At 42.5% G+C, this 23,982-nt stretch overlaps 1 protein-coding gene across 4 annotated transcripts in view; it reads left to right on the forward strand.

Moving 5' to 3' along the window:
- The window catches only part of Svil (supervillin), a 172,458-nt gene that overhangs the window by 129,126 nt on the left and 19,350 nt on the right, over positions 1-23,982 (forward strand). For 2 of the 4 annotated variants that reach the window (XM_013014723.1, XM_013014724.1), the window contains exons 14-25: positions 1,230-1,359; positions 5,387-5,434; positions 10,393-10,540; positions 11,707-11,796; positions 11,886-11,972; positions 12,512-12,689; positions 15,248-15,420; positions 17,029-17,184; positions 17,965-18,101; positions 19,143-19,290; positions 19,410-19,555; positions 21,915-22,090. In XM_013014723.1, the coding sequence (XP_012870177.1) occupies positions 1,230-1,359; positions 5,387-5,434; positions 10,393-10,540; positions 11,707-11,796; positions 11,886-11,972; positions 12,512-12,689; positions 15,248-15,420; positions 17,029-17,184; positions 17,965-18,101; positions 19,143-19,290; positions 19,410-19,555; positions 21,915-22,090 (1,617 nt within the window). The remainder of the gene's footprint in view (positions 1-1,229; positions 1,360-5,386; positions 5,435-10,392; positions 10,541-11,706; positions 11,797-11,885; positions 11,973-12,511; positions 12,690-15,247; positions 15,421-17,028; positions 17,185-17,964; positions 18,102-19,142; positions 19,291-19,409; positions 19,556-21,914; positions 22,091-23,982) is intronic. The other 2 variants (XM_013014725.1, XM_013014726.1) reach the window with 1 other exon arrangement.

Here is a 23,982-nt window from a genome sequence, read left to right on the forward strand (position 1 = left end):
TACTTAGAACTCAAAAACTTAAATCCCCCAACAACAAATCCTCAAAGAAACAACTGCCCTATTAACAAATGGGCTAAAGACTTAAAGAAAGACTTCTCTGAAGAGGAAATAAGAAGGGCCAATAGACACATGAAGAAATACTCAACTTCTCTAACACAAAAGAAATGCAAATCAAGACAACGCTGAGATTCGACCTCACCCCAGTTAGAATGGCTATAATCAAGAAATCTAATAACAGCTGTTAGAGGGGATGTGGCCAAAAGGGAACCCTACTACATTGTTGGTGGGAGTGTAAATTTGTTCAACCACTCTGTAAAGCAGTATGGAGGTTCCTCAAAAGACTCCATGTAGAGCTTCTGACCCAACAATCCCATTTTTGGACATTTACCCAAAGGATCACAAACAAGGTCATACCAAAGCTACAAGCACAACCATGTTTATCACAACATTGTTTTTTGTTTTTTAATTTTATTGTCAAGGTGATGTACAGAGGGGTTACAGCTGATTACATTTCTTGCGTAACTTGTTACCCCTTCCCTCATTTTTCTCCCTCTTTCCCTCCCCCATTCCCCTCCCCAAGTTGTACAGATCATTTCTAACATATTATCTTGTGAATATTGGTGTTGCATAGGTTCCACATTTGTCCTTTGTCTCACCATTTTGTTGTTCCCCTTCCCTTTTCTAATTCAGATAAATGTATATACAATACCCAAGGTACCAAAATCGAATGCAGTGACAACAGGGGATAAACCATGGGCGGGGGGGGGGGGGCACAAAAGAAAAAAATCACGTAGTACATTGAGAACAACAACAACAAAGAAAAACCTCTTGTATCCATGTCTTGAAGTTCATTTCACTTAGCATCATTTATATGGTCATATGTACATAGCTATTGAGCTATTCTACTCATCTGCTAAGATTGTCCTAGATATATACTAATTATTACAAATAATGGAGACTATGTGACCTATGTTTCTTTGGATAAGGAAATGGAAGGACTTGGGGATGGTTACTTTAATCCTCTCTTATTGCTCTCAGCCCACGGTCAACAAAAAAAGCAGATGTCTATTATTCCCTTGCTGGAATGATTATATTTCTCTTATCTGACAGTTACGGGTTCAGCCTTACTCTGTAATCAGCTGAAAAATCTTTGGGACCTTTTAGATAAAGGACTTGCAAGTTCTAAGAGTTTGGTGGTGAAGTCTTTGGTTGGTATGTTTTCCTTCCAGGTTGGCACTGCTGAAGAAGAGTGGTGAAGAAGACTGGAAGAACAGACTTCATCGAAAGCAGGAATACGTCAAAGCATCAGCCAGCAGCAGCCTACACATCCAGGAAACAGAGCAGTCTCTAAAGAAGAAGGTAATGTTTCCATGTGAGGACAGAGCTTCTAACATCACGCCTGTCAGTTTGTCAGGTGGACAAGCATGTCTGGATTAAGTCCTACTCTAGAGAGCATAAATGCCTTAGGAACATGCTTAGCCTGTCATGTAGCTGCTAAATTAATCAAATGGCCAAGTCTTAATATGTTGTAGTCCTAATAGCACTGCACATAATGCCTCAACATGCATGGGACTATTTCCAAATATGCACACATTCTTAAATGAATTCTGGATTTAGAATGTGATTAAAAACTTTCAAAAGAGTGGGACACTGGTAGCCCATGCTTTTAATCCCAGCTACGCATCCAGCTTGAACAGGGAAGTCCATGAAACTCTATATCTAATGAACCAGGAAAAAGCCAAAAGTGGAGCTGTAGCTCAAGCTGTAGAGTACCAATCTTGAGTGAAAAGACTAAAGGACAGTGGCTAGGCCTGAGTTCAAGCCCCAGTACCAGCACAAACAACAACAAAAACCAAGAAAACAAGAACCCTCCAATGCAACTCTTAACTTACTACTAAGAGCTTACATGTTACTTACAAAATATGGATTTGGGTTTCCTATGCAGAGGTTTAAGACCTAAGTAGAATACTTTCTGAATACTTTTAAGCCTGTTTCATAATAAAGAGATATGCCTTTTATTGAATTAATTTACTAAATAAAAGTTATATATGGTGACCAGTGCTAGCAAACATTTCATATAAAAGAATATTTATGAGTTGTTAAATTACAAATGTAATGATGACCAGTCTTTGGCCAGTTACTACATACTTTCAAAACTGCTGGCTAGCACTGCAGATATATTGATACCTGTATATTGTGCTTTCTGGGTAAAGGCCATACCCACTAGCCAATTTCTCAGATTCAGAATCTTCAAATAGAAAGGAAAAAATAAATGTTCCCAACTGCTTGATCACCTGGGCCCTTCTGGATCTCAAATAAACATCCTATGTCTAGTATGATGTTGTGTGCCTATAGTTCCAGCTATCCAGGGAAGTTGCTGTGGGAGCCTCACATGTGCTCAGGAGTTCAAGACTAGCTTGAGGAATATAGCAAGAGCCTATCTCAAAAATGAAAATAAGTATCTATGGAAAAAAGAAATGATGAAGGTGACCTTTGTTCAGTAAGGTCTCATTAGATAAAAATGAGATTGTACGAGTTAGTAATCTAGATGCTATTTTATTTCTATGGTACTTCTGTTTCTAAAACAGTGAGATCAGAATGGCAATTTGAACTCTCATTTTTTTCCTACCTGGTGTTAAAGATAATAACTAAGGACATTTAGTTCTCAGCCATTTATCATGTTTTCAACAACTACATACAACTGAACACTAAAGTATAAATGTAGGAAATTGAGATTTCAAGATAAAAGAAAACTGAGTCCTTCAAATAATTTATACCTTGGCCCACAAACTCTGTTTACAAGAATCTTAGTGCTGAGGCTGTATCTCACTGAAAGAGCATTTGACTACCATATATGAAGCTCTTGGTATAATCCCCAATACCTAAAAAAAAGTCCTAAAAATCATTGGTTCAAAAATAACTTTGGTACATAACTTACTGACAAAGCTGTCAGCAGTGTGCTATGGTACCAAGCAGCACCAGAGTGCCCTGCTGGTCATCTTGAAAGGTGCAGAGTACCTGGGCTTTCAGAAACCAACCATCCCCTACCGCCAGATGAAAATTAAGCTGAGCCAAAAAAGCACAAAGCGAGATGGAAATCCACATAAATGGTGGATCTATCTTTCCTACCCACTGAAGAGTGATGGATGGTCTTCAGTAGTAAATACTACTCAAAGACATGGCTGAGGTGTTTAGGGGACAAAAGATCCATGTTACCCTGCCATTGCTAACCTTGGGGTAGAAACCCAGGGATGGGGTTCAAGCACTGGGTTTCTAGGTAGCTTGGGCTTGCCAATGTGAAGTGCTTTACTTGGATCATGTCTCTGCAGCTACTGCGAACTCACAATTCTTAGCCCTCTTTGATGGCCTCATTCAGTGTGGTCTGAGACAATAAGCTCTTTGATGCTAAATTTAAGTCCATCTATTTTAGGCTGTTGTCACATAGGGAAATCTCAAATTCCGTTCAAGTCAAGTGGTTTACTGACAGCCTCTGGCAGTGTCTTGGTTCATCTCTCCCTTCACTGCCTCAGAGGTCATCCCCAGCCAGCTCTCAGGAGTAATTGAAAAGTGGTCCATTGACCTCAAGAAAGACGTTTGTGGCTAGGTGCTGGTGGCTCACATGTATAATCTTAGCTACTCAGGAGGCTGAGATCGGAATGAGCCCAGGCAAAACAAAAGTTTATGAGACTGTTATCTGCAGTTCATGAGCTAGAAGCAGAGTTGTGGCTCAAGTGGTAGTGTCAGCCTTGAGCAAAAAAGCTAAGGGACAGAGCTCAGGCCCTGAATTAAAGCCCCAGTATCCAGTAATCCAGTATCCACTATACACACACACACACACATATACACACACATTCTCTCTCTCTCTCTCTCTCTCTCTCTCTCTCTCTCTCTCTCTCTCTCTCTCTCCCATTTAAAACATATGCATTCAGATAGAGTAGGAGTAAACTTGTCCATATATTACTGCCCAAAACATAGTTATCGAACCTTCCAGCTTTACCAGCTTGGGTACAAAGGAGCTGGTTTTATGATCAGGCCAACACTTCCTAGTTTCTGAATTTGTCAAACAATGCATAATTGTGATCACCAAACATTTCACAGCTTGGGTTCCTTTCTGTGTGTGGTAAGCATAGATCCGAGAATTGCAGCTGTGACTACACAGAAAGGGTGGGGCATGTCATGACAACTGTAAGTCACTCCCTTCGCCCTGAGACTCACACAGTACAGCAGCTAGTACCACCTGAAAATGACATCGTAGAAGCCACATGGGAATTTAAATGTCCCCAGTTTTTAAAAAAGAGTATAAAGGATGCCTTGAAATGGATACCTATTTGCCCAAGAGGATGTCCCAAAGGAAAAGAACCTGTAATGCTGTCATGAGCATGTCATTGAGGTCCTATATAGTAATATGTTTCTATTTTGGCCTCTGAATAGCATTGAAGAACTGTTGAGTTTTTCTCCATCATTCTAGCCATGTCCCATGAAGCAAGGAACTTAGAAACAGTTTCTTGCTTTTCAGTTTTATTCCCCTCAAATCGGGGTTGATGGTTTGTCATTTGAGAGCATTAATTATTTCCCTAATTTTTGGTCATTTCCCATGAAAAAACATACTATCTTCGTTGCCACCCTTCTCCTATATTTGGGTTAGGCCAAATGACTTGAGCACTTCTGTTTCTTTGTAGTTTATGTAATTAGTTCTAAGCAATAAAGCTTATTTTGTTTGTAGAGTTGGCCTGGTCCATACTGAGTGGAGTATGTGTCACGTAGCATGGCTTGTGTCGTGTTTCCTCTACACTAATTCATTCCATCAGAAAGAAAAGAGAGAGGAAAAGAGAGAGATCACTTAAAGCAGTGATCTGATCAGTCTTTATTTTCATCTAATAAGAACTTAAAATTCCAATCCTATCACCCTGTCTTGTGTCTGTTTGTTAAAATAACTATGTAGTATATCCGACTTTTCTATAAAATCATTTATAGAATTGCCCCTTACAAACTGGCATCTGTTCCTGAATCCCAGATGAGAGGCTGACTCAGCCCTTGTGTGGTCAGCTCAGATCCTTTGAGCTCCAAAACAAGGTCCTAAAAATTCAAGGAAGGCAAATCTTGCATGTTCATGTATTTTGTCACTGCCTCTGTCATTGAAATGTCCAGTCACCACCATGATGAATGAAACCAATGCAAAAGAGGAAGGAAAAGAGGGGACAGTAAGGCTGGAGGATGACATCTCAAAGTTCCCCGCAGGAAATGAGTTCTCATGGTGTTTATGCCACTGAATTGTGAGCACGTGCACGCTTCTAACTAAGCCTAGGCATGAAAATGATGGTGGGACCCTGACTAGACGCTTCTCTTCCAATCCTCTGCAATTTCTTCTGTTTGTTTTAACCTGTAGGAAGAAGCAGGATTTACAGATGATAATGCCATTTCTTATCTACCTTGGGTAAGCTTGACTCCCCCACACAGGTGTCCTCATGTAACTGACCACAGTGGGTCTCCCCTGGGTGAGTGCAAAGCCCTGAAGCACAACCGGGACATGAAAGAGGGAAGAAAAGTCTAGGATTTGACGTTGCTGAGGTGTGCACTCGAGAGAATTCTCAGAGGTGCATCTCTGTGAACACAGCAGGCAGAAGGCTATCGCTGGAAACGTGTAGATATATTCATGTAGGAAAAACTCTCACAGTTCATGCAGAGAGAGCCAGGCACATTCCTGAACATGCTCAGTTTGAGATTTTGCATCCTATATATCCAAAAAAATGGTTGATGAGATGCCTCTGAGCAAAGAACATAGTGTTATAATAAACGAAGTGTATTCTAGGACACCTTAAAAATGTTGCGTGAGAGGGACTTCCAGATTTTGTCTGATTCCTTGTAAACATTAATGCAAGGAAATGGAGGTATGGCTCAAGTGGTAGAGCACCAGCCTTGATTGGCCAAAGCCAATATAGAGTGCAAGATCATGAGTTCAAGCTTCAGTACCAGCACAAAACAACAAAGAAAAAAAAAAAGTCACTCAGGTGGGCCTCCCGTCCCTCCAAGCATAGATGATTATCCCTTCCAGGACCTGTGTGTCAGGTGTCACTCCCTCTAGATGACAAGCCTGGTTATAGTCCGTTCCAGCTCATTCTGATCATTAGATGGGTCTTCTCTGCCCTCCTTCATTTGTATGTGATTTAAGAATAACAGCCTTTATACAGCATGAAAAGCTGATCCCATGTTCTTAAGTTTTTTAATTATTTTTATTTACCTATCAAAAATACCTTACAGAAGGTGATTTTTGTGTGTGTGTGAAATGCTAACATTGCCGACAAAAGTCATGAATCCCATCTTGATAACCAAGCAGCTTGCATTGTAGTAGTCTTCCCATTCCTCATTCTATCAACACAAAGCTGATTCATACATGTGCTGCACCTGTGAACTGGTTTTAGTATTGGCATTCGTGGAAGGACTCTCTTTACAAAGCAAACTGAAGCCAGGCTCCAGTGGCTCACGCCTATAATCCTAGCTACTCAAGAGGCTGAGATATGAGGATCTAGGTTGGAAGCTAGCCTGGGCAGGTATGTCTGTGAGATTCTTATCTCCAATTAAACACCAAGAGGGCAGAAGTGGAGCTGTGGCTCAAATAGTAGAGGACTAACCTTGAGCAAAGCAGCTCAGTGACAGCTCCCAGGCTTTGATTTTAAGCCCTAAGACTGGCACAAAAATAAAGGGAAAACGGGAGTTTAAAAAAATAGCAAGGTGAAATTGCAATGAGTCAATTAACTTTTCTGTTAGAACTTCCATTGTTTTGTCTCCCTCACACCACCCCATCTCACCCATCTAGCCACCCTTGTAATCAGTCTTTTCATCTCTAATCTTCTTGCTTTGCTCTATAGGAACCTGTATATGCTTCTACTTATTCTCCTGCTATACCTGCTGCCCATAAATACCTGTCTTTTGTAACTATTAATCAGGTGAGGAAAAGCCTATACAAATGAAGCCTCATTGCAATTTCTGAGCAGTAGGGAAGGACTTTGGTTTTGTTTGGCAAACTCATTTATTTGCTCTGTTGTTGTTGTGTGTGTGAGTATGTGTATATGATGTGTATATGATTGTGTGTATGTCTATGATTGTGTGTGTGTCTATGATTTTAGTGTGTCTACCCCTCACAGTCATGAAACTAGCTTAAGGGGCAAGTTCCCCTTTTTAATCACCAAGCATTAAATCCTGTGCTAAGTCAGGAGCTCATCCTTTAATTTTCTGAGCTGGCTGATGGTGCTAGAACAACGTTATAGTTACTTTGAGGTCTGAGCAGAGGCCTGTGATCTTTCCATCTTTTGTTGAGGCCATTTGTGGCTGCATGCTTGACACAGACACTCAAAACTCTGCTAAGAAGGACTCAAAGCTAAATCTCCTAACAGTGTGCAAAAATGTCCTGGCTTAGCCACACTTCTATTTCTTCTTTCCATTTTTATTATTTAACATTACGCTCTTATGATTTCTTTTTACGGTTGAGTTTAACTAGACTTAAGATGAAAATTTAAAAGCTAAACCACAAATTTTTCTTTCCTTGAAGCTTTCTAGTTGCAGAAGTGTTTTACCCTTCAGTATACTCTTAACAACATATGTCAGCTGCACTCTTACTGTCCCATTTTTCAGGAGATGTGGGAGGGAAGCAAACTTACCAGCAACACATGATAATTTAAAAACATTTTTTCCTGATTGGTCTTTTATATGGCTCTAATCTGTTTCCTATTAAATCTCTGTCCTAGGAGAAACCCTCTTTTCTGCCCAACTGTTTCATTCCCTAATGTATACCCGCGCGCACACACACACACACACACACACATACACACACACACACACACACACACAAACATACACATACTACTCCTCTGTCTTCCTCCTCTATGCCTCTCACCCCCTCTCCCCCCCATCTCTTTCTCTCTTCATATTCCTAAACTTCATATTTCTAACCCCCTTAACACAAGGAGTCATGTAAAGTGGACTGGTGAGTCAGGTTTCCCGAAACCCAACCCAAGTTAAGTAGAAACGTGTAGAGAGATAAAAATGCTTATGTTTAATATAATGTGCAGGGGAGTAGAAAGCTTCTTGCCTTAGATCTGTCACATGAATTAAAGCTTTAACTTCTTCAATGGTTTTTCATTCCAGTATGAAGGAGTTCTAGGGCCATTCCAAGTGCTTTGGGAATTAAATTGTGGGTTCAAAACAATTTTTCTGAGTCATTTATACACTCCAGTACCACACCCTCGATACTGGAGATGGGTTAATGAGTTCAGTGAAGGCTGAGAGATGTCTGAGTCTTGACGGAGCCAACTCTCTTGGCACTTGGTTTTTCTGGAAATATTTTAAGCCAAGTCATGTACTTTATTGATTTGATTCAACTCCATTTTCAGTGGAAACTTCTCTCTTTCTTGAATTTTGTGAGGGCATTTCAGCAAGTCAGTTCAGGTATTCCTTGAAATTAGGGTCTTCTTGACCGTCATAGGAAATATATAGTTGTTTTTCGTTTTTAATTTTTGAAAACGTCTTTATTGCTTAAAGTTAAAACTTCTAGGAAAGTTTCCGTAATAAGCAGGGTACCCTCCTGCACCCTTTACCCAGCCCAATAATTATTAACATTTGCTCTCACTCTTCTTTCCTCCATAAATCATGTGTGTGCATTCATGTGTATATGTTGTATATGTGTATGCTCCTTTCAGGGTATATTTGCCAAAGTATTTCCCTCATGTCCACAATACAGTGATACAGTGATTAAGATGAGGAATGTAACATTGACATAATGCTTGTCTAATTCACATTTGTATTCATATTGTGTCAATTCCTCCTAATAATGTCTTTTTTCCCCCACCATATTAAAGATCGAAGCCAGGATCGTATCTTTCATTTAGTCATCCTATTCCTTTAGGAAAAGGTTCTTAACCTAATTTAAATTACCAAGGATCTCAAAATTTCTTCCGGCTGTGATGGTCTGGTGAAGAATCCTATGAAGGAAGTCATTATAATTAAGATTAGATGATTGGGAAGACCATAATCATAATTAAGAAAATTAACTGTGACTATCTCTGCTCTCTTCCTGCCCTTCCTGTTGATCCCAGAGGGGGACCAACTCATGTAGTAGAAGGAAAGTTATGGAGGTAGAAAAACCACTGAACCCTGGGGATACTCCACCAAAGGCACTCCTAGGCCCATGTCAGGAAAAGGCCTTGGGATCACTTGGATCTCTGATGAGTTCTTATCCAAGGAAAATTCCTCAGGAAGGAAGAGCAGCTAGAGAACTGACAGGAGTTAAGGAGTGCTTAGGCACAACTAGAAAGTAAATGCCCTAGTAGAAATGGTGCCCCTCAGGGCCATGAAGATACCTAGGTAAAAGCAAAAGGGCAAACCTAGGAGGCCATGCCAGCTGTCAGAGACTTTGTGCCAAGAATAACTTCCTTGTAGCCTTCCAGATGAAGTTCTTCCTGCTCTTAGAAGGATTCATTCTCTCTCTTCCTTTCTTGGAATCAGCTCTGGAATCTTCTCCCCCACCACCAACCTTTCCTCCCTCCCCTTCCCTTCTCTTCCTTTCTCCTCTCTCCTTCTCTCTCCCTCTCTCCATTTCTCTCCTAACTCTCCTGGTCCTTCCCTCCTCTCTCCCTCCTGCTTCTTGCCCTATCCTGTGCCTTAATGCAGAGAGGGGGTTTGTAGTCAAAGTAGGGTGGCAGGAAAGAAGGGGGAGGAAACATGATGTTCCACTTCAATATCGCCACACTCTCACCTACACTCTTCCTTCCTGTCCCCCTCCTCCCTCCCAGTTCACCCCAATTGCTTTCAGTCTTATCTGTCATTTTCCAACTTAACCTTGTCATCCTGGTCCAGTCCCAGTCCAGAGTCCTCTTCAGGTCCCTCTCCACCCCCCCTTCCCCTTGGTTACCTACTCTGTTCCCAGCATCAGGCCAAAGAAGCACCACCATTGGCCTAGAAATGGAAGCAATAGGTTTTTTCAGAAGCACAATGAGAAATATTTGAAGGCATCTTTTAAGTAGAAATGGTATCTATGTATGTTATGTCTGTGCACACTGCATCCTCAGTTGTTAGGTTTGTTGTGGCCTAAAGCCCCTTCCATGGGTGACCTGGCTACTTTGCTGTCCCTATGACAATCTGCTGAAGGGAGGTGTGTGCCAAGTTCAGGAATCTTATGGACATCTCTTCCTATCCAATTCTGAGTTGATCTAGACTCACTGTGGTCTGTGTGAGTGCATGTAGACTCTCCCCATGCGCCCACAGTTCACTGAGTTGGACCAGACTCTAGAGCAACTTCATGTGTTACTCTTTTTTTGTTTGTTTTTTTCACCTGCTCTTTCAGTCATGAATGCTACAGACTAACTCTATTTCCCTCTATTTCTTTTCTCTTGCAAACAGCGGGTCACGGAAAGTCGGGAGAGCCAGATGACCATTGAGGAGAGGAAGCAGCTCATCACCGTGCGGGAGGAAGCATGGAAGACCAAGGGCAGAGGTGCTGCCAATGACTCCACCCAGTTCACAGTGGCCGGCAGAATGGTGAAGAAAGGTCAGAGCCAGTGCACATGCGCTGTGAGCATGTGGGTGCCCTGTGCTCACCCACAGAGGTGATGTGGTCTGGAACAGATGCTTTTTTGTTGGTGTTGTTATTTTAAAGTGAAGTTTTAAGCATCCCAGTGTTAAGTGAATCTTTTCTGTGTAGGTTTTGTGTGCTAGTCTTACTAAATATTTTATAAAAATCATTTGGGGCTGCCTGCAATATGAAGTGTGATTCAACTTGCCACCATGTCAAAACTTTCCCATTTGGAAAGCGAGGACAGTTGTAGATTTCAGAAGTGATTACAAGCCTGCTAAGAATACCTCAACAAATTCTTTCTCAGAACCACCTTTTTTTTTTTTTTTGGTAGAGTGGGAGAACAGTACTGGGAGTGTTGAGTATGATCCTCAGCAATACAAAATCAGAGTAATATACACCCTCCTGTGTCTTTCTTCCAAAAACCCAGTGCTCTTTGCGTTAGTGACTATTTGGCCCATAAGGCCAAATTGTCTCTGTAACTCCCAATACCAGGGACCACTTTTGGCTAATGTAACACAGCTTATTCTTTTTTGTGTATGTGCTGGTCTTGGGGCTTAACCTCAGGACCTGAGCTCTGTCCCTGAGCAGTTTTTTTGCTCACAGCTAACACTCTAACAGTTGAGCCACAGCTCCATTTTTGGCCTTTGTTGGTGCTTACGTAGAGATAAGTCTCACCGACTTTCCTACCTGGGCTGGCTTTCAAACTTAGTCTTCAGATGCCAGCCTCCTGAGTGGCTAGGATCACAGGTGTGGTCCTCTGGGCCTGGCTCACAGCTTGATCTTAACTAGCTTCCTCTCTAATAGGACAACCGTGCTCCATCTGTTGCCTTCAAAACTTTTAACTCCATCTAAGTCCATTCTGATTGCCTGATGCAGTCTCGCGGCTTGTTTTCCTGTGTCTCTATTGTATATTTGGTATATCAGCTCACGAGTGCACAATCCTTAGAAACAATAAAATGCTATCTGTAGTTACAGTTGCCCCTGCATAGTCAAGGTAGCTACTAGATACATATGCTGAGTATACACACACATGCATGGATTATAAATCTACAAGGTACTCATAGAGATTAATTCATTGGGTCCTAGAAATTTCCAGAATAATTTTAACCTGCTGTATCACTGTGTTATTTGTTCTTCAGGCTTGGCATCACCCACTGCCATAACTCCAGTCTCATCTCCTCTGTGTAGTAAGTCAAGAGGTACTACGCCAGTGTCCAAACCCCTAGAAGGTGAGTAACTATGGTGGTCCCCAATAGCCTGTGAGCTTCTGATCTGAGTTTCAGTAACACTCACTTACTGATGCTTTCTTCTTGATTAGATATTGAAGCCAGACCAGATATGCAATTGGAATCAGACCTGAAGTTAGATAAGCTAGAAACCTTTCTAAGAAGGCTAAATAACAAAGGTAAGACCAGACCAAGTGTCTGTTTTATCATATTGTGATTTGTATTTATAATGAATAGCTAAAAACGTTCTTTTTAAAAAAAAAACCTGCTTCTTATCATAATCTCCATATCCTAATTCTGATTGCTTATCCTCATGCTAAATTGTCTTCTTTTTAGTGTAGCTTTACTAATTATTTTGTTATTGTAATCTTTGCTGTTAGCTTTCAAAACTATGACCAAGACAGAATCATGTACTAAATCAGGGACTTTCAATAATACACAAACTGGGGCTGGGAAGGTGGCTCAGTGGTAGAGTGTTTGCCTTGCATGCCTGAGGACCTAGATTTGATTCCTCAGCACCACACAAGCAGAAAAAGCCAGAAGTGGTGCTGTGGCTCAAATACTAGAGTGCTAGCCTTGAGCTGAAGAGCTGAGGGACAGTGCCCAGGCCCAGAGTTCAGGTCCCACGCCCAACAAAGTAATAATAATAATAATAATAATACACATGTCTGAAAAAAACATTTTTAAGCCTCTTACTTGTGTGTTTATTGATTGATAGTTGGTGGGATGCAGGAAACGATCCTCACTGTCACCGGGAAGTCTGTGAAGGAGGTGATGAAGCTGGATGATGACGAAACCTTTGCCAAATTCTACCGCAGTGTGGATTCCAACACCCCAAAAAGTCCTGTGGAGTTAGATGAAGATTTCGATGTCATTTTCGACCCTTATGCACCCAAGTGAGTCTCTGCCTCTGTCTTTCGTCTGCTGTAGAACACTTCCTTCTCCTCTTCCCCACATCATTCTGCCAGGAACTCTGTCACTGTGTTCTTCATGGGAGTTGATCTCCCTGCAGCCGCATTGACACTCTGGCCAGATAAATATACATCCTCCAGACTGCGTGTGTCACAGAGGTTTGTCCTGTTCTATCAAAATAGTGTCACTGTAAGAACACATGATTAGTATAGCTAGAAAACCAAGAGGGGTAGAGAGGTTACCTAGTTTATTATAATGTATAAAATCAGTAGACCTGAGAATTTTCTCAATGATGTCCAAAAATGACTCTTCCCACAAGAACATAACAAACCTACCTCAAAAAGTTATTGTGGTATTGGGATCCTGTCAGTTATAAGTGCCATAGAAATACCTAAGGCAGGGGCTGGGAAGGTGGCTCAGTGGTAGAGCGCTTGCCTTGCATGCATGAGGCCCTGGGTTCCATTCCTCAGCACCACGTAAGCAGAAAAAGCCGGAAGTGGTGCTGTGGCTCAAGTGGTAGAGTGCTAGCCTTGAGCTGAAGAGCTGAGGGACAGTGTTCAGGCCCAGAGTTCAGGCCCCATGACCAACAACAAGAACAACAACAAAAAAAACAGAAATGCCTAAGAAAAACTATCTTCAGCAAAAGAAAGTTGTGGAAGGATTATAGGTTCACATGCTGAAAACTAGTAGGATCTCAGGTTCCAGAGCCCCATCAGAACGTGGCCTCTCTTCTTTATGAACTGGTTTCACTCTCTGTCAAGCTGTGGCTGCATCCAGCTCCAGATCCTGCCGCCAACCTGGGCACCATAGCTTTGCTTTCCACTAGAGCCAGCAGAAATTCCAGGTTGGCTTTTCATTGCTTCAAGTAGTGAAAAACCCAAGTAAGATCCTGAGGCCCTGAGTTCAAGTCCCACTACTGGCACCAAAAAAATGGAGAACGATTTTTATCAGCTTTCTAAGTTCTTCTAAACCATCCATTATAGCCAAGAACCAGAAGATGGTGTCTAGATCCTTCCCATCCAGGCCATGGAAGGGTGAAGTGGATTTCTCCAAGGAAAGCCCCCAGGCCATTGCCAGAAGCAGGAGTCATGTGCCAGGCAGGGTATGCCCACAAGCACCTGCCAAGTCTCTGTTCTTTCCCATCTGGGTGACTGTCTGAGTATGTTTAGTCATCTTAAAATTTCTTTTTTTGTTTGGGTTTTTTTTAACTGTATTTTTTTTTGTCTTTTCTTTTTTTGGTACTGGGGATCGAACCCAGGACGTTGCACTTGCTAGGCAAGCGCTTTGCCACTGAGCTACATCCCAGCCCGGTAGTCATCTTAAAATTTCTGTAAGATGCTTCCAGTACATTTTTACATGTTATTAATTTGTTCAATTTATTTCAGTTTTATTTCCTGTCTTTAAAGAACAACTTTCCATTGCCCACCTTCAAATGACATTTGTATTTGCAATAAATGGTTATTTAACCATTTCTCAATTTTCTCCTCACCAAATGTCACTGTTTAAGTAGTTCAATATGGTCATTTAAACATCTATGTGTACATTTAGATACACACAGAGGCAGTGTTATACATTAACAAGACTTTTGCTCACAGACCTAAGTACCTAGAAGTTGCAGGCAGCAGCAGGGGTCTGTTATGAAGTCTCATCACTAGACCTACCAGCTTCCCAGGCTGCTCTTCTGTCCACAGTAGTGAAGGGAGTGCCTGTGGAATCACAGGTGGTTTGCAGGCTCTTGCATTGATTGCACTATCTTCTTCAATATTGTGGTTATTGTCAGACACCAGTAGCTCACACCTGTAATACTAGCTACTGAGGATGCTGAGATCTGAGAAACAAGGTTGGAAGCCATCCCACGCAGGCAAGTCCAAAAGATTCCTATCCCCAATTAATTAGCAAAGAACTGGAATTGAAGGTGTGGTTCAAGTGAAAGAGTTCCAGTCTTGAGCAAAAAGAAGGCTAAGGGAGGAGAATCCCCTTAGTTCAAGCCCCAGTGCTGGCACACATACATGCACACACAACCACAAATTGTGGTTATTTCTCTCAGGGGCCAGCGGTTGAGAATTGGTGTTGGAACTGAAAAGCTATTGAATAAAAAGAACTGTTGTTCTGGAGCAGCAAGGGTGGGACTGAGGGCCAGTGGCTTCATGTGAATTCTAGAGGCACCGTTCTACACAGGTGAGCCCTTCCAAAGAGACTTAGGACGTGGCATGGTATGAAACAGCAGTTCCTCGGCCTTTAGAGCAGTCCAGTGGAGGACACGCTGCCCGTGGAGCATTAGATAGCCACTAAGTAGACACCAATGGGCATAAGTGAACTGGGCTCCTGGGACAGGGACATCCTGGATTCAGTGGGCTTGAATCTCCCTTTACCTCCAAGATCCCATGATTTCTTGTCAGGTGAGTAAGAATGGGAGATGCTGTCGTCATAATGAAATCAAGCAATGCTATTATGGAACCCATTACTCTGAGTCCAAGATCCATAGGCAAACCAGGGGTGGCTGGTGTTACAGCCATAAAACCCAACTCTGCTTGGCCCCCAGATTAACGTCGTCTGTGGCAGAGCACAAGCGTGCAGTTAGGCCCAAGCGCCGAGTCCAGGCTTCCAAAAACCCCTTGAAGATGTTGGCGGCAAGAGAGGATCTCCTCCAGGAATACACGGAGCAGAGGCTGAATGTGGCCTTCATGGAATCCAAGCGGATGAAGGTGGAAAAGAGTAAGTGGAACCACTGCCCTGCTTCTCTGCTTGGGCATAGGGTGTTCATTTGTTGTACTTATTTCTTCATTTTTCTGCCTTGTGAAGGCCAGAAAAGATGCTCAAATGACATCTATTAAATAATAAGTAAATTTGCACAAACAGGCATGTGGGCCTAAATTTTCAGGGTCAAGGAGGACCATCTGTTCAGTTGAGCAATTTAAAATCATCCTGATTGAAGAAGAAAGATGCTTCTGGATTTTGTGGTTCAACCCAGATTCAGCCCTATTAGAACCCAAACACAGTAATTCTCACTTCATCTTATTCAAGAGCCAACGGAATTTCCTATGGAAATATATCTCAACTCACTATTCTTAATCCTAGAGTTTTAAGCTAATACTTTCGAATCGTTCCTTAGTTTATTTTACTTGTTTTTATTTTTATTTAGTTTTATTTAATTTACTTATTTTTGTGTGAATATACTCCTACTGAGGCTTGAACTGGGTGCTTTCTCGTACGGTTTTTCACTCAAATCTGGCACTATACCACTTAAGCCACAACACTACTTCATTTCTGGCTTTTTAGTGGTTAAGTGGAGATAAGAATCTTATGGACTTTCCTGTCTGAACTGGCTTTGAACTAAGATTCTCAGATCTCATACTCCTGAGTAGCAAGGATTTTCACAGGCCACTAGGATCTAGCTCAAACCATTCTACATAGAGGTCACTAAGGGCTGCCAAGTGTCAGGATGGGGATTAAGTGGGGTAGGACGGGCTGGAATGGGCCTTGAATGGAGAGTGAGGGAGTGGGCACCTGGCTCTCTACTCCCATGTAAGGCCAAGTTGCCCTGCTTTTATCTAACAATGCGGGGTTCCATTGTTCCAAAAAAGTGGTTTTGTTGGTGGAGGTGACTGCATGCAGAATCTTGATATTTGAATACTATTATTCAATATTATTGAATATTATTATAATTTGTATTTTCCCACAGACTCACAAACCGAATTTCCCAAGATTCTTCTTAGAAATACAGTATTTAGATGAGATGGCTAAGTCACTTTCTCCTTTTCTCCCTCTCTCCTCTCTGTCTCCTTCCCTCTCCTTTCCCTCTGTCCTCTCTCTCTCTTTCTTTATATATTACCATCTATTAATTACACCAGAGATTCATTATAAAATTTCCATACATACACATAATGTACTTTGATCTAATTCACCCCATATTAATCTTTCTTTTTTTCTCCTCTTCTCCTACTTTTAAAGGGCATTTTAATGGGTTTCATTGTTCTATTGTGTACAGTTGTGCACAACAGAAAGTTGTTAGCAGTTATAACAGCTTTCAGTAGAATTGGAACAAATGAGCTCCTCACCTGGTTTATCCTAATGTTGCTACTTTAGTTTGCATGATCACGTGGCACTTGCCATGAAGTGGTTTGTACCTCAGATTCTGCAGTTAGGTTTTCTTGGACGGTGATTGTTTGATGGCATAGAGAGCCAAGCTTGAGTACGTTTTCCTCCTTAGATAACTATAAAATGCACAGATCATGAGTTGGTTGGGAATGATTTCTGATTGTAAACATTGTCAATTCAATGAGCACCTTACTTTCCCTCTACATGGCTCTCCTTCTCACCCAGTGTCCTCCAACTCCAACTTCTCCGAAGTGACTCTGGCAGGCTTAGCCAGTAAGGAAAACTTCAGCAATGTCAACTTGCGGAGTGTCAACCTGACAGAGCAGAATTCTAACAACAGCGCTGTGCCCTACAAAAAGCTGATGTTGTTACAGATTAAAGGTATTTCTGAGCAGCACAGGTGGGGCAGGGACTGGAGCGGGGTTTGGGGGAGGCATTGTGCATTGATCAGTTCTGTCTAGTCCCACTAGGAGTCTTGCCTGTACCCTTCCTTGCCTGTCAGGAACCCAGCATGCGAGCTTTCTGAGAATACAACTCTTACACCTAATCAAATCTCAGAGGCAGGAGATATGCTGCCCACTGGGGCTTTCAGAGGTCTTTAATGTGGTCACAGCATGTGCTATGTGGCAAAGCTGGAGTTGGAGTCAGGTCTCTTTTCTTCCTGCCTCTCAGCTTTTGCTCCCACTTCCTCTGGTCCCTCAGGTCCCATGTCCCCACACTGCCATGCAGACACCAGATGAGTCTGAAGACCTCAGACCACTCTCCACTCATGTCTCCTTGCTCAGATGAGCAGAGATTTTATGCTAGCCAGAGGAAGGAGGGCACCAGGATGGAATCAAAAGAATGCAGAAGGAAATGAAATTTGTGGGACTCTACTCTCTGCCCTTCCTCTGGACAGCAAGTGAGACACAAACACACCTGTTCACATGCTGTACAGTGACCACTGTGACTAGTCCTAAAAAGGGAGGTGTTCAACATTAAGCAGGGGAAGTAATCACTAATAGTATCACGTGGCCCAGCTTAAATCCCTCTGCATGCCACGCAGACTTGGGAACTCATATTTGTAAACAAAAACCTTTAGAATTGGTAGTCTATAACTGCCATGCTTCCCACCTGCCTTGGGCCCCATGAGAAAGTGGTGATTCTGGGTCTTGTGTTCAGGAAGAAGACACGTGCAAACAAGGCTGGTGGAGCCTCGCGCCTCGTCACTCAACAGCGGGGACTGCTTCCTTCTGCTGTCTCCCCAGTACTGCTTTCTGTGGGTTGGAGAGTTCGCAAATGTCATCGAAAAGGCAAAGGTGGGTGTCTGAACAACTGCTTTTGTTGGGCTGGGTGCAGTGGCTTGTGCCTGTAATCGCAGCTAGAATCCTACTACAATCATCCCTCTGTCTTCTCACTTGGAAGGTGGAGATAGGATTATGGTCCGAGGCCAGCTCCTACAAAAAGGTTAGCAAGGTCTTACCTGAAAAATAATGAAACCAAAAAGGGTTGAGGTCTGTGGTTCAAGTGATGGGATCTTACCTTAGCAAGCATGACGTCCTGAATTCAAACCCATGGACCACCAAAATATTTTAGTTAACACTTCCATTATGCAACAATTATTTTTACCAGCTATCTGATCCTTACAGAGCTTCCTAAATGCCTAATGTTTTGTTCAAGTGACAAGAGACAGGTAGCCTGACTTTTCCTGAGCTTTTGTGACGTACTGATTTGGGATGCTTTAGTTAGTTCTGCTTTAGATTATTCCTGCCCCAAATAAACAAGGAACCATCACCAAGCAAAGACCCTTTATCCTGGGAACGTATGAACTTTGCCACAAACCTGGATGAGAATCTCCTGGGGGTAGGTAGTTGTTTTAAGCTTCATATGTGAGCTATGGAACATGAAAAATCAAGAACTATTTGCTCTAAAGAGCTAGTACTTGTTCATATCAATTCCCTAAGTGACATGTTCTTTCTTTTTTGTGCCAGTACTGGACTTTGAATTCAGGACCTCCTGCTCACTCTTAGCTTTTTTCAATCAAGACTAATACTCTACCACTTGAGCCACAGGTTCTCTTCTAGCTTTTTGCTGGTTAATTGAAAACTAGTTTTATAGATTTTTCTGTCTAGCTGGCTTTGTGTTCCTCAGATCCTGAGTAGTGAGGATTACAGGTGTGAACCACAAGTGCCTGGTTTACATTTTCTTGACTTTATTGAAAATACCCAACATCCAGAATCCCCCTGTGGTCACAAGACTTTCAGACACAAACCGTTCCTCTGCTCATTATGACATTTGCCACATTTGCTTGGTACATGCCAGCTTACTTCCTCGGTCACAGCATTCCTCTCTCTTTTCAGGCGTCAGAACTAGCAACTTTAATTCAGACAAAGAGGGAGCTTGGCTGCAGAGCTACCTATATCCAGACCATTGAGGAAGGAATTAATACACACACTCATGCAGCCAAAGATTTCTGGAAGCTTCTGGGTGGCCAAACCACTTATCAATGTAAGAGCTTTCTATACTTAAGACTTGAACATCCTGTCTTAGCTCCCTTGGTTCATCTTTCTACACTAGCTCCTTCACCATGTCAAATGTGATGCTCTCGTACTATTCTCACTCCACAGATGCTGGAGACCCAAAGGAGGATGAACTGTATGAGACAGCCATCATAGAAACGAACTGCATTTACCGTTTGATGGAGGATAAGCTTGTGCCTGATGATGACTACTGGGGGAAAGTTCCCAAGTGCTCTCTCCTGCAGTCCAGAGAGGTATGGAGAGTGCTCCCCAGGTCAGAGGCACCAGGACAGACCCCTAGAGCACTCTTCCCAGAGCTGCCCAGCGTAGCAGACAGTTAGTGCCCAATAGAAGTTATCTGGCTTTCTCACTAATTGTCCATCACTTCAGCTCTTATAGGATATCTGTGCGGGACTTCAAACCATTACTGCCTTCTACAGATGCATAGATGTTCCAGCTCTAACAGCTAGTCCCGAACATTGTCCAGAGGTAGTATGGATCATTGAGGGTGTGCAATTTTAGACAAAATGTAAACACTACTTTGCCTTGTCTCTCTAATTTTCTGAAAAGATTTAGGTTTTTTTTTCCAGTTAAGTGTGTATTTCAGTTATGGGCTTAACAAATTAATGTAGGGTTTTTTCCTCTTACAAGAGTAAATATTAATTACCTACCCTTGCAATGGCCTTAAGTGCTGAGAAAACAAGTGGAAGAGATTTGGCTGAGCATGATAGTACATGTCTGTAATCCCAGCACTCAGGAAACTGAAGCAGGACCATGAGTTCAAGGCCAAAGCTGGGTTACAGTAGTAAGACCCTATCTTAAAAAGAAACCAGGGAGAGGGAGAGAAAAGAAGGGAGAAAGGAAAAGAGAATGGGGTGATAGAGAGGAGTAATAAGGGGTGAATGGACATGCCATAATGAAAACCCTTACTTTGTACAATTATTAATAATAATAAATAAATAAATACAAATTTCATTGGATAGAAGCATATTTGAAAACACAATCCAAAACTAGATTGAATGTATGAGCATTTAAATATGGGGAAAGGTTATCAAAAAAGAAATTGTGAGGAATAAAATTTAAAGACTGACCTCAAACTATAAGCCTCCCAATCTCTGCCTCTTGAGTATTTAGAGACATTAGCTATGTGCCAGTGTCTCACAGCTACAACTAACCCTAGCTATTCAGGAGGCTGAGATATGAGAATCGCAGTTCAAAGCCACCCTGGGCAGGAAAGTGTGAGACTCATATCTCCAATAAACTACCAAAAAGCAAGCCGTGAAGCTGTGGCTCAAGTGGTAGAGCATTAGCCTTAAGCAAAAGGAAGCTCAGGGACAGCACATAGGCCCCAAGTTCAAGCCCCAGGTCTGTACACAAACAAAAAAAAAAAGCCAAAGTACAGGCATGAATGACTGTACCTGGCTGGGTGTTTTTGTTTTTGTTTTTATAGTGCTGGGAAATAAACCTCAAAACTTGAGTTCACAAGACAAGGGCTCTTCCACTAAAGCCACACCCCTAAGCCCTGCAGAGTCATTTATTTATTTCATTGTATTTTATTGTTCCAATACTGGAGCTTAAACACTGAGGACCTTGCTTGGCTTTTTTGCTCAAAACTGGTGCCCTATAACGAGCCACACCTCCACTTCTGGCTTTTTGGTGGTTAATTGGAAATGAGAGACTTTTCTGCCTGGGCAACTTTGAACTACAATCCTTGGATCTCAGTCTCCTGAGTAGCTATAGATTGCAGACAAATGACACCAGTGTGTCTGGCTCAGAAAATGAAATGAGCCTAGTTTAAAGTTAAGTAGAACTTAGACTGCTGGGAATGAAGGTAGAAAATATTCTAGGGGAAAAAAAGAGTAGAAAGAAAGAAAAAAACCCACAGGTGTGGAAGTGAGAACTAGCATGATATTTCGGTACTCATTCAGCAACCTCTTAGGAATAAGCCTGAATTGTAAGTATGAGAGTAGTAAGATCGCTGCCCTTAAGCATGGTAGAATTGTGCACAGAAGAGAAGAGATATTATACTCTTGTTCTTGATATGTATGCAATCATCTGTGTACATGAAGTGAATGAATGAACACATGCCCTAGGGAGTAGAGGGGGTACACAAAGAAGCTAGGAGGTGTATTCAAATAGCTCTCTTATTAATCAGAAGCACATATCTTTTTGGTTTTTGTTTTTGTTTTTTGTGCCAGTCCTAAGGATTCAACTCAAGGCCTGGACACTATCCTTAAGCTTATTTACTAAAGGCTAGTACCTCTTGAGCCACAGCTCTACTTTTTGACATTTTGGTGGTTCATTAGAGATAAGAGTCTCATGGACTTTCCTACTAGGGTTGGCTTGGAACTACCACCCTCAGATCTCTACAAACATGAGCCCACCAGCACCCACCTAATGAAAAGTTTGAAGTGGCTTGAGAGTTCAGAAGAGGAAATATGAAGCTGGAGCTTCAGGACAAGAAGTCTGGCTGACAAAGTCTCAGGCCCTTTTTCTGCATTGATTATCCTGCTAGGATTTATACCCTCACTACTTGGCTCAGTGACCCCAGAGACCTGATTCCTATTCAGCCCATCCTCAAAGTGGACAAATTATTTTCTGTCATCTCCCTAGGTCCTGGTGTTTGATTTTGGCAGTGAAGTTTACGTGTGGCATGGAAAAGAAGTCACATTGGCCCAACGGAAAATAGCATTTCAGCTGGCAAAGCACTTGTGGAACGGAACCTTTGACTATGAGAACTGTGACATCAATCCTCTGGACCCTGGAGAATGCAATCCGCTTATTCCCAGGTACCCCTGCGGTCGCATGCAAAGCCCCACGTGTGCACACTCCCTCTGCCAGTCTTAGTTCTTCCCAGTCACCCTCTGCTGCTCTTTAGAACAGAGATTGCAGTTTTGAAAAATGTTCCCTTGGCCTGGGAACATTCACAAATGTTTCTTGAGCTTTTCTTTCACTAATATAGAACAAATATGGGATGTATGGTCTTCAGGAACATGTTTATATTAAAGTTTTACTTTCTAAAATCATTCATTCATTCATGTAGAGTACTAGTCTTGAGCACAAAAGCTCAGTGCCCAGGCCCTGAGTTCAAGCCCTACACCCAACCAATCAAAAAACAAACAAATAAGTAAATATGAAAAGGAGGAAACTACCTAGTTTATTGGGAGGCAGAGATCAGAAGATCACAGTTTGAGGCCGGCTCAGGCATAAAAGTTCAAGAGACTCCATCTTTACAACTGGCTAGTTGTGGGCTGGGAAGGTGCCTCAGTGGTAGAGCACTTGCCTTGCATGCATGAGGCCCTGGGTTCGATTCCTCAGCACCACATAAGCAAAAAGAAAAAAGCCGGAAGTGGAGCTTTGGCTCAAGTGGTAGAGCGCTAACCTTGAGCTGAAGAGCTGAGGGACAGCGCCCAGGCCCAGAGTTCAGGCCCCACGACCGGACCCCCCCAAAGCCCTCCCCCCTCAAAACAACTGGCTAGTTGTTTACTACTGGGTAGTGGTTGTCCTAGATTCAGGGGCAGTACAGTGACTAAGCACAGAGATGCATGCTTGTTATCCCAAGCATCATGGGGAAGCACAAGTAGTAGGATCACAGTCCATGCTAGCTGGGGAATGAAGCAAGACTCTACCTTGAAAATAACACAAAACAGGGTTGGAAGTATGGTCCAAGTGGTAGAGCATCTACCTAGCAAGCACAAGTCCCTGAGTTCAATTCCCAGTACCAAGGAGAAGTACCTTGTCCCTGGGAAACCCTATAAATGAGGACCCCTCACCAGTACTACACCCTACATTCTGCAGTGAGTCTCCTACTCAATGCACTTCGTTTCATGTAGGAGATGCTTTCTAAAGTGGAAGCCAGAGAAAATAAGCTATAAAAGGGTCTATAGTCCTCATAGCAAGTCTGCAGAGTAAGGTATAGAAAAAGATTTCTTGACCTGGAGACCATAGCCCTTCAATGTAGTTGTAAACTTTCCTTAATGGTTGATATGTGATTGCTGAGATCCACTGGGGACTTGAGATGGAGGCATTTGGATATTTGCATGCTGTACTTCATCCTCATCTTCCATCGAAACATGCAGCCTCCTTCATGGGTTTTTGCTTATAATGCCAGAAACTGTGGTCTTGACCAACTAGGAGGTGACTGGCGACCAGGGTATAGCAGGGCACAGCATTGCAGCTGCTTTATCTGAGGTGACAGTGGCATCCTGGTCCCAGTTCACAGCCAACACTGATTTGGAAGAAATACCTGCCTGTTAATTCTCAAAGCTGTGCATTCTGTACAACGTAGTTCCTGAGCTTCTGCTTCTTTCTAATTTACCTGTGTTGGGGCTAGGGGTGTGCTCAGTGTAGAGCACTTGCTTAGCACTTGCTTAGTGAGCACTTGCCCTAGGATGCATCTTCAGCATCAAAATAAAACAAATCCCTTGTGTTCTTTGTGTGTGCATGTGCGCATGTGCGCGCGCACGTATACACACACACACACAGAGTTCCTGAGGCTTGAACTTGGGGCCTCACGTTCTCACCTGGTTTATTCGCTGAAGGTTGGTACTCTATCAAGTCACACCACTACTTTCAGCTTTTTGCAGAGTCTAGGGTCTAATGCCAACCCCAGGGACATCCCCAGGAAGAGCTTGCTAGAATGCAAGAGAAGCCCACACCACACACAGTTGCACCGAAGCAC

This window comes from Dipodomys ordii, unplaced genomic scaffold (genome assembly GCF_000151885.1).
Source record: "Dipodomys ordii isolate 6190 unplaced genomic scaffold, Dord_2.0 Scaffold24, whole genome shotgun sequence".
Lineage (NCBI taxonomy): Eukaryota > Metazoa > Chordata > Mammalia > Rodentia > Heteromyidae > Dipodomys > Dipodomys ordii.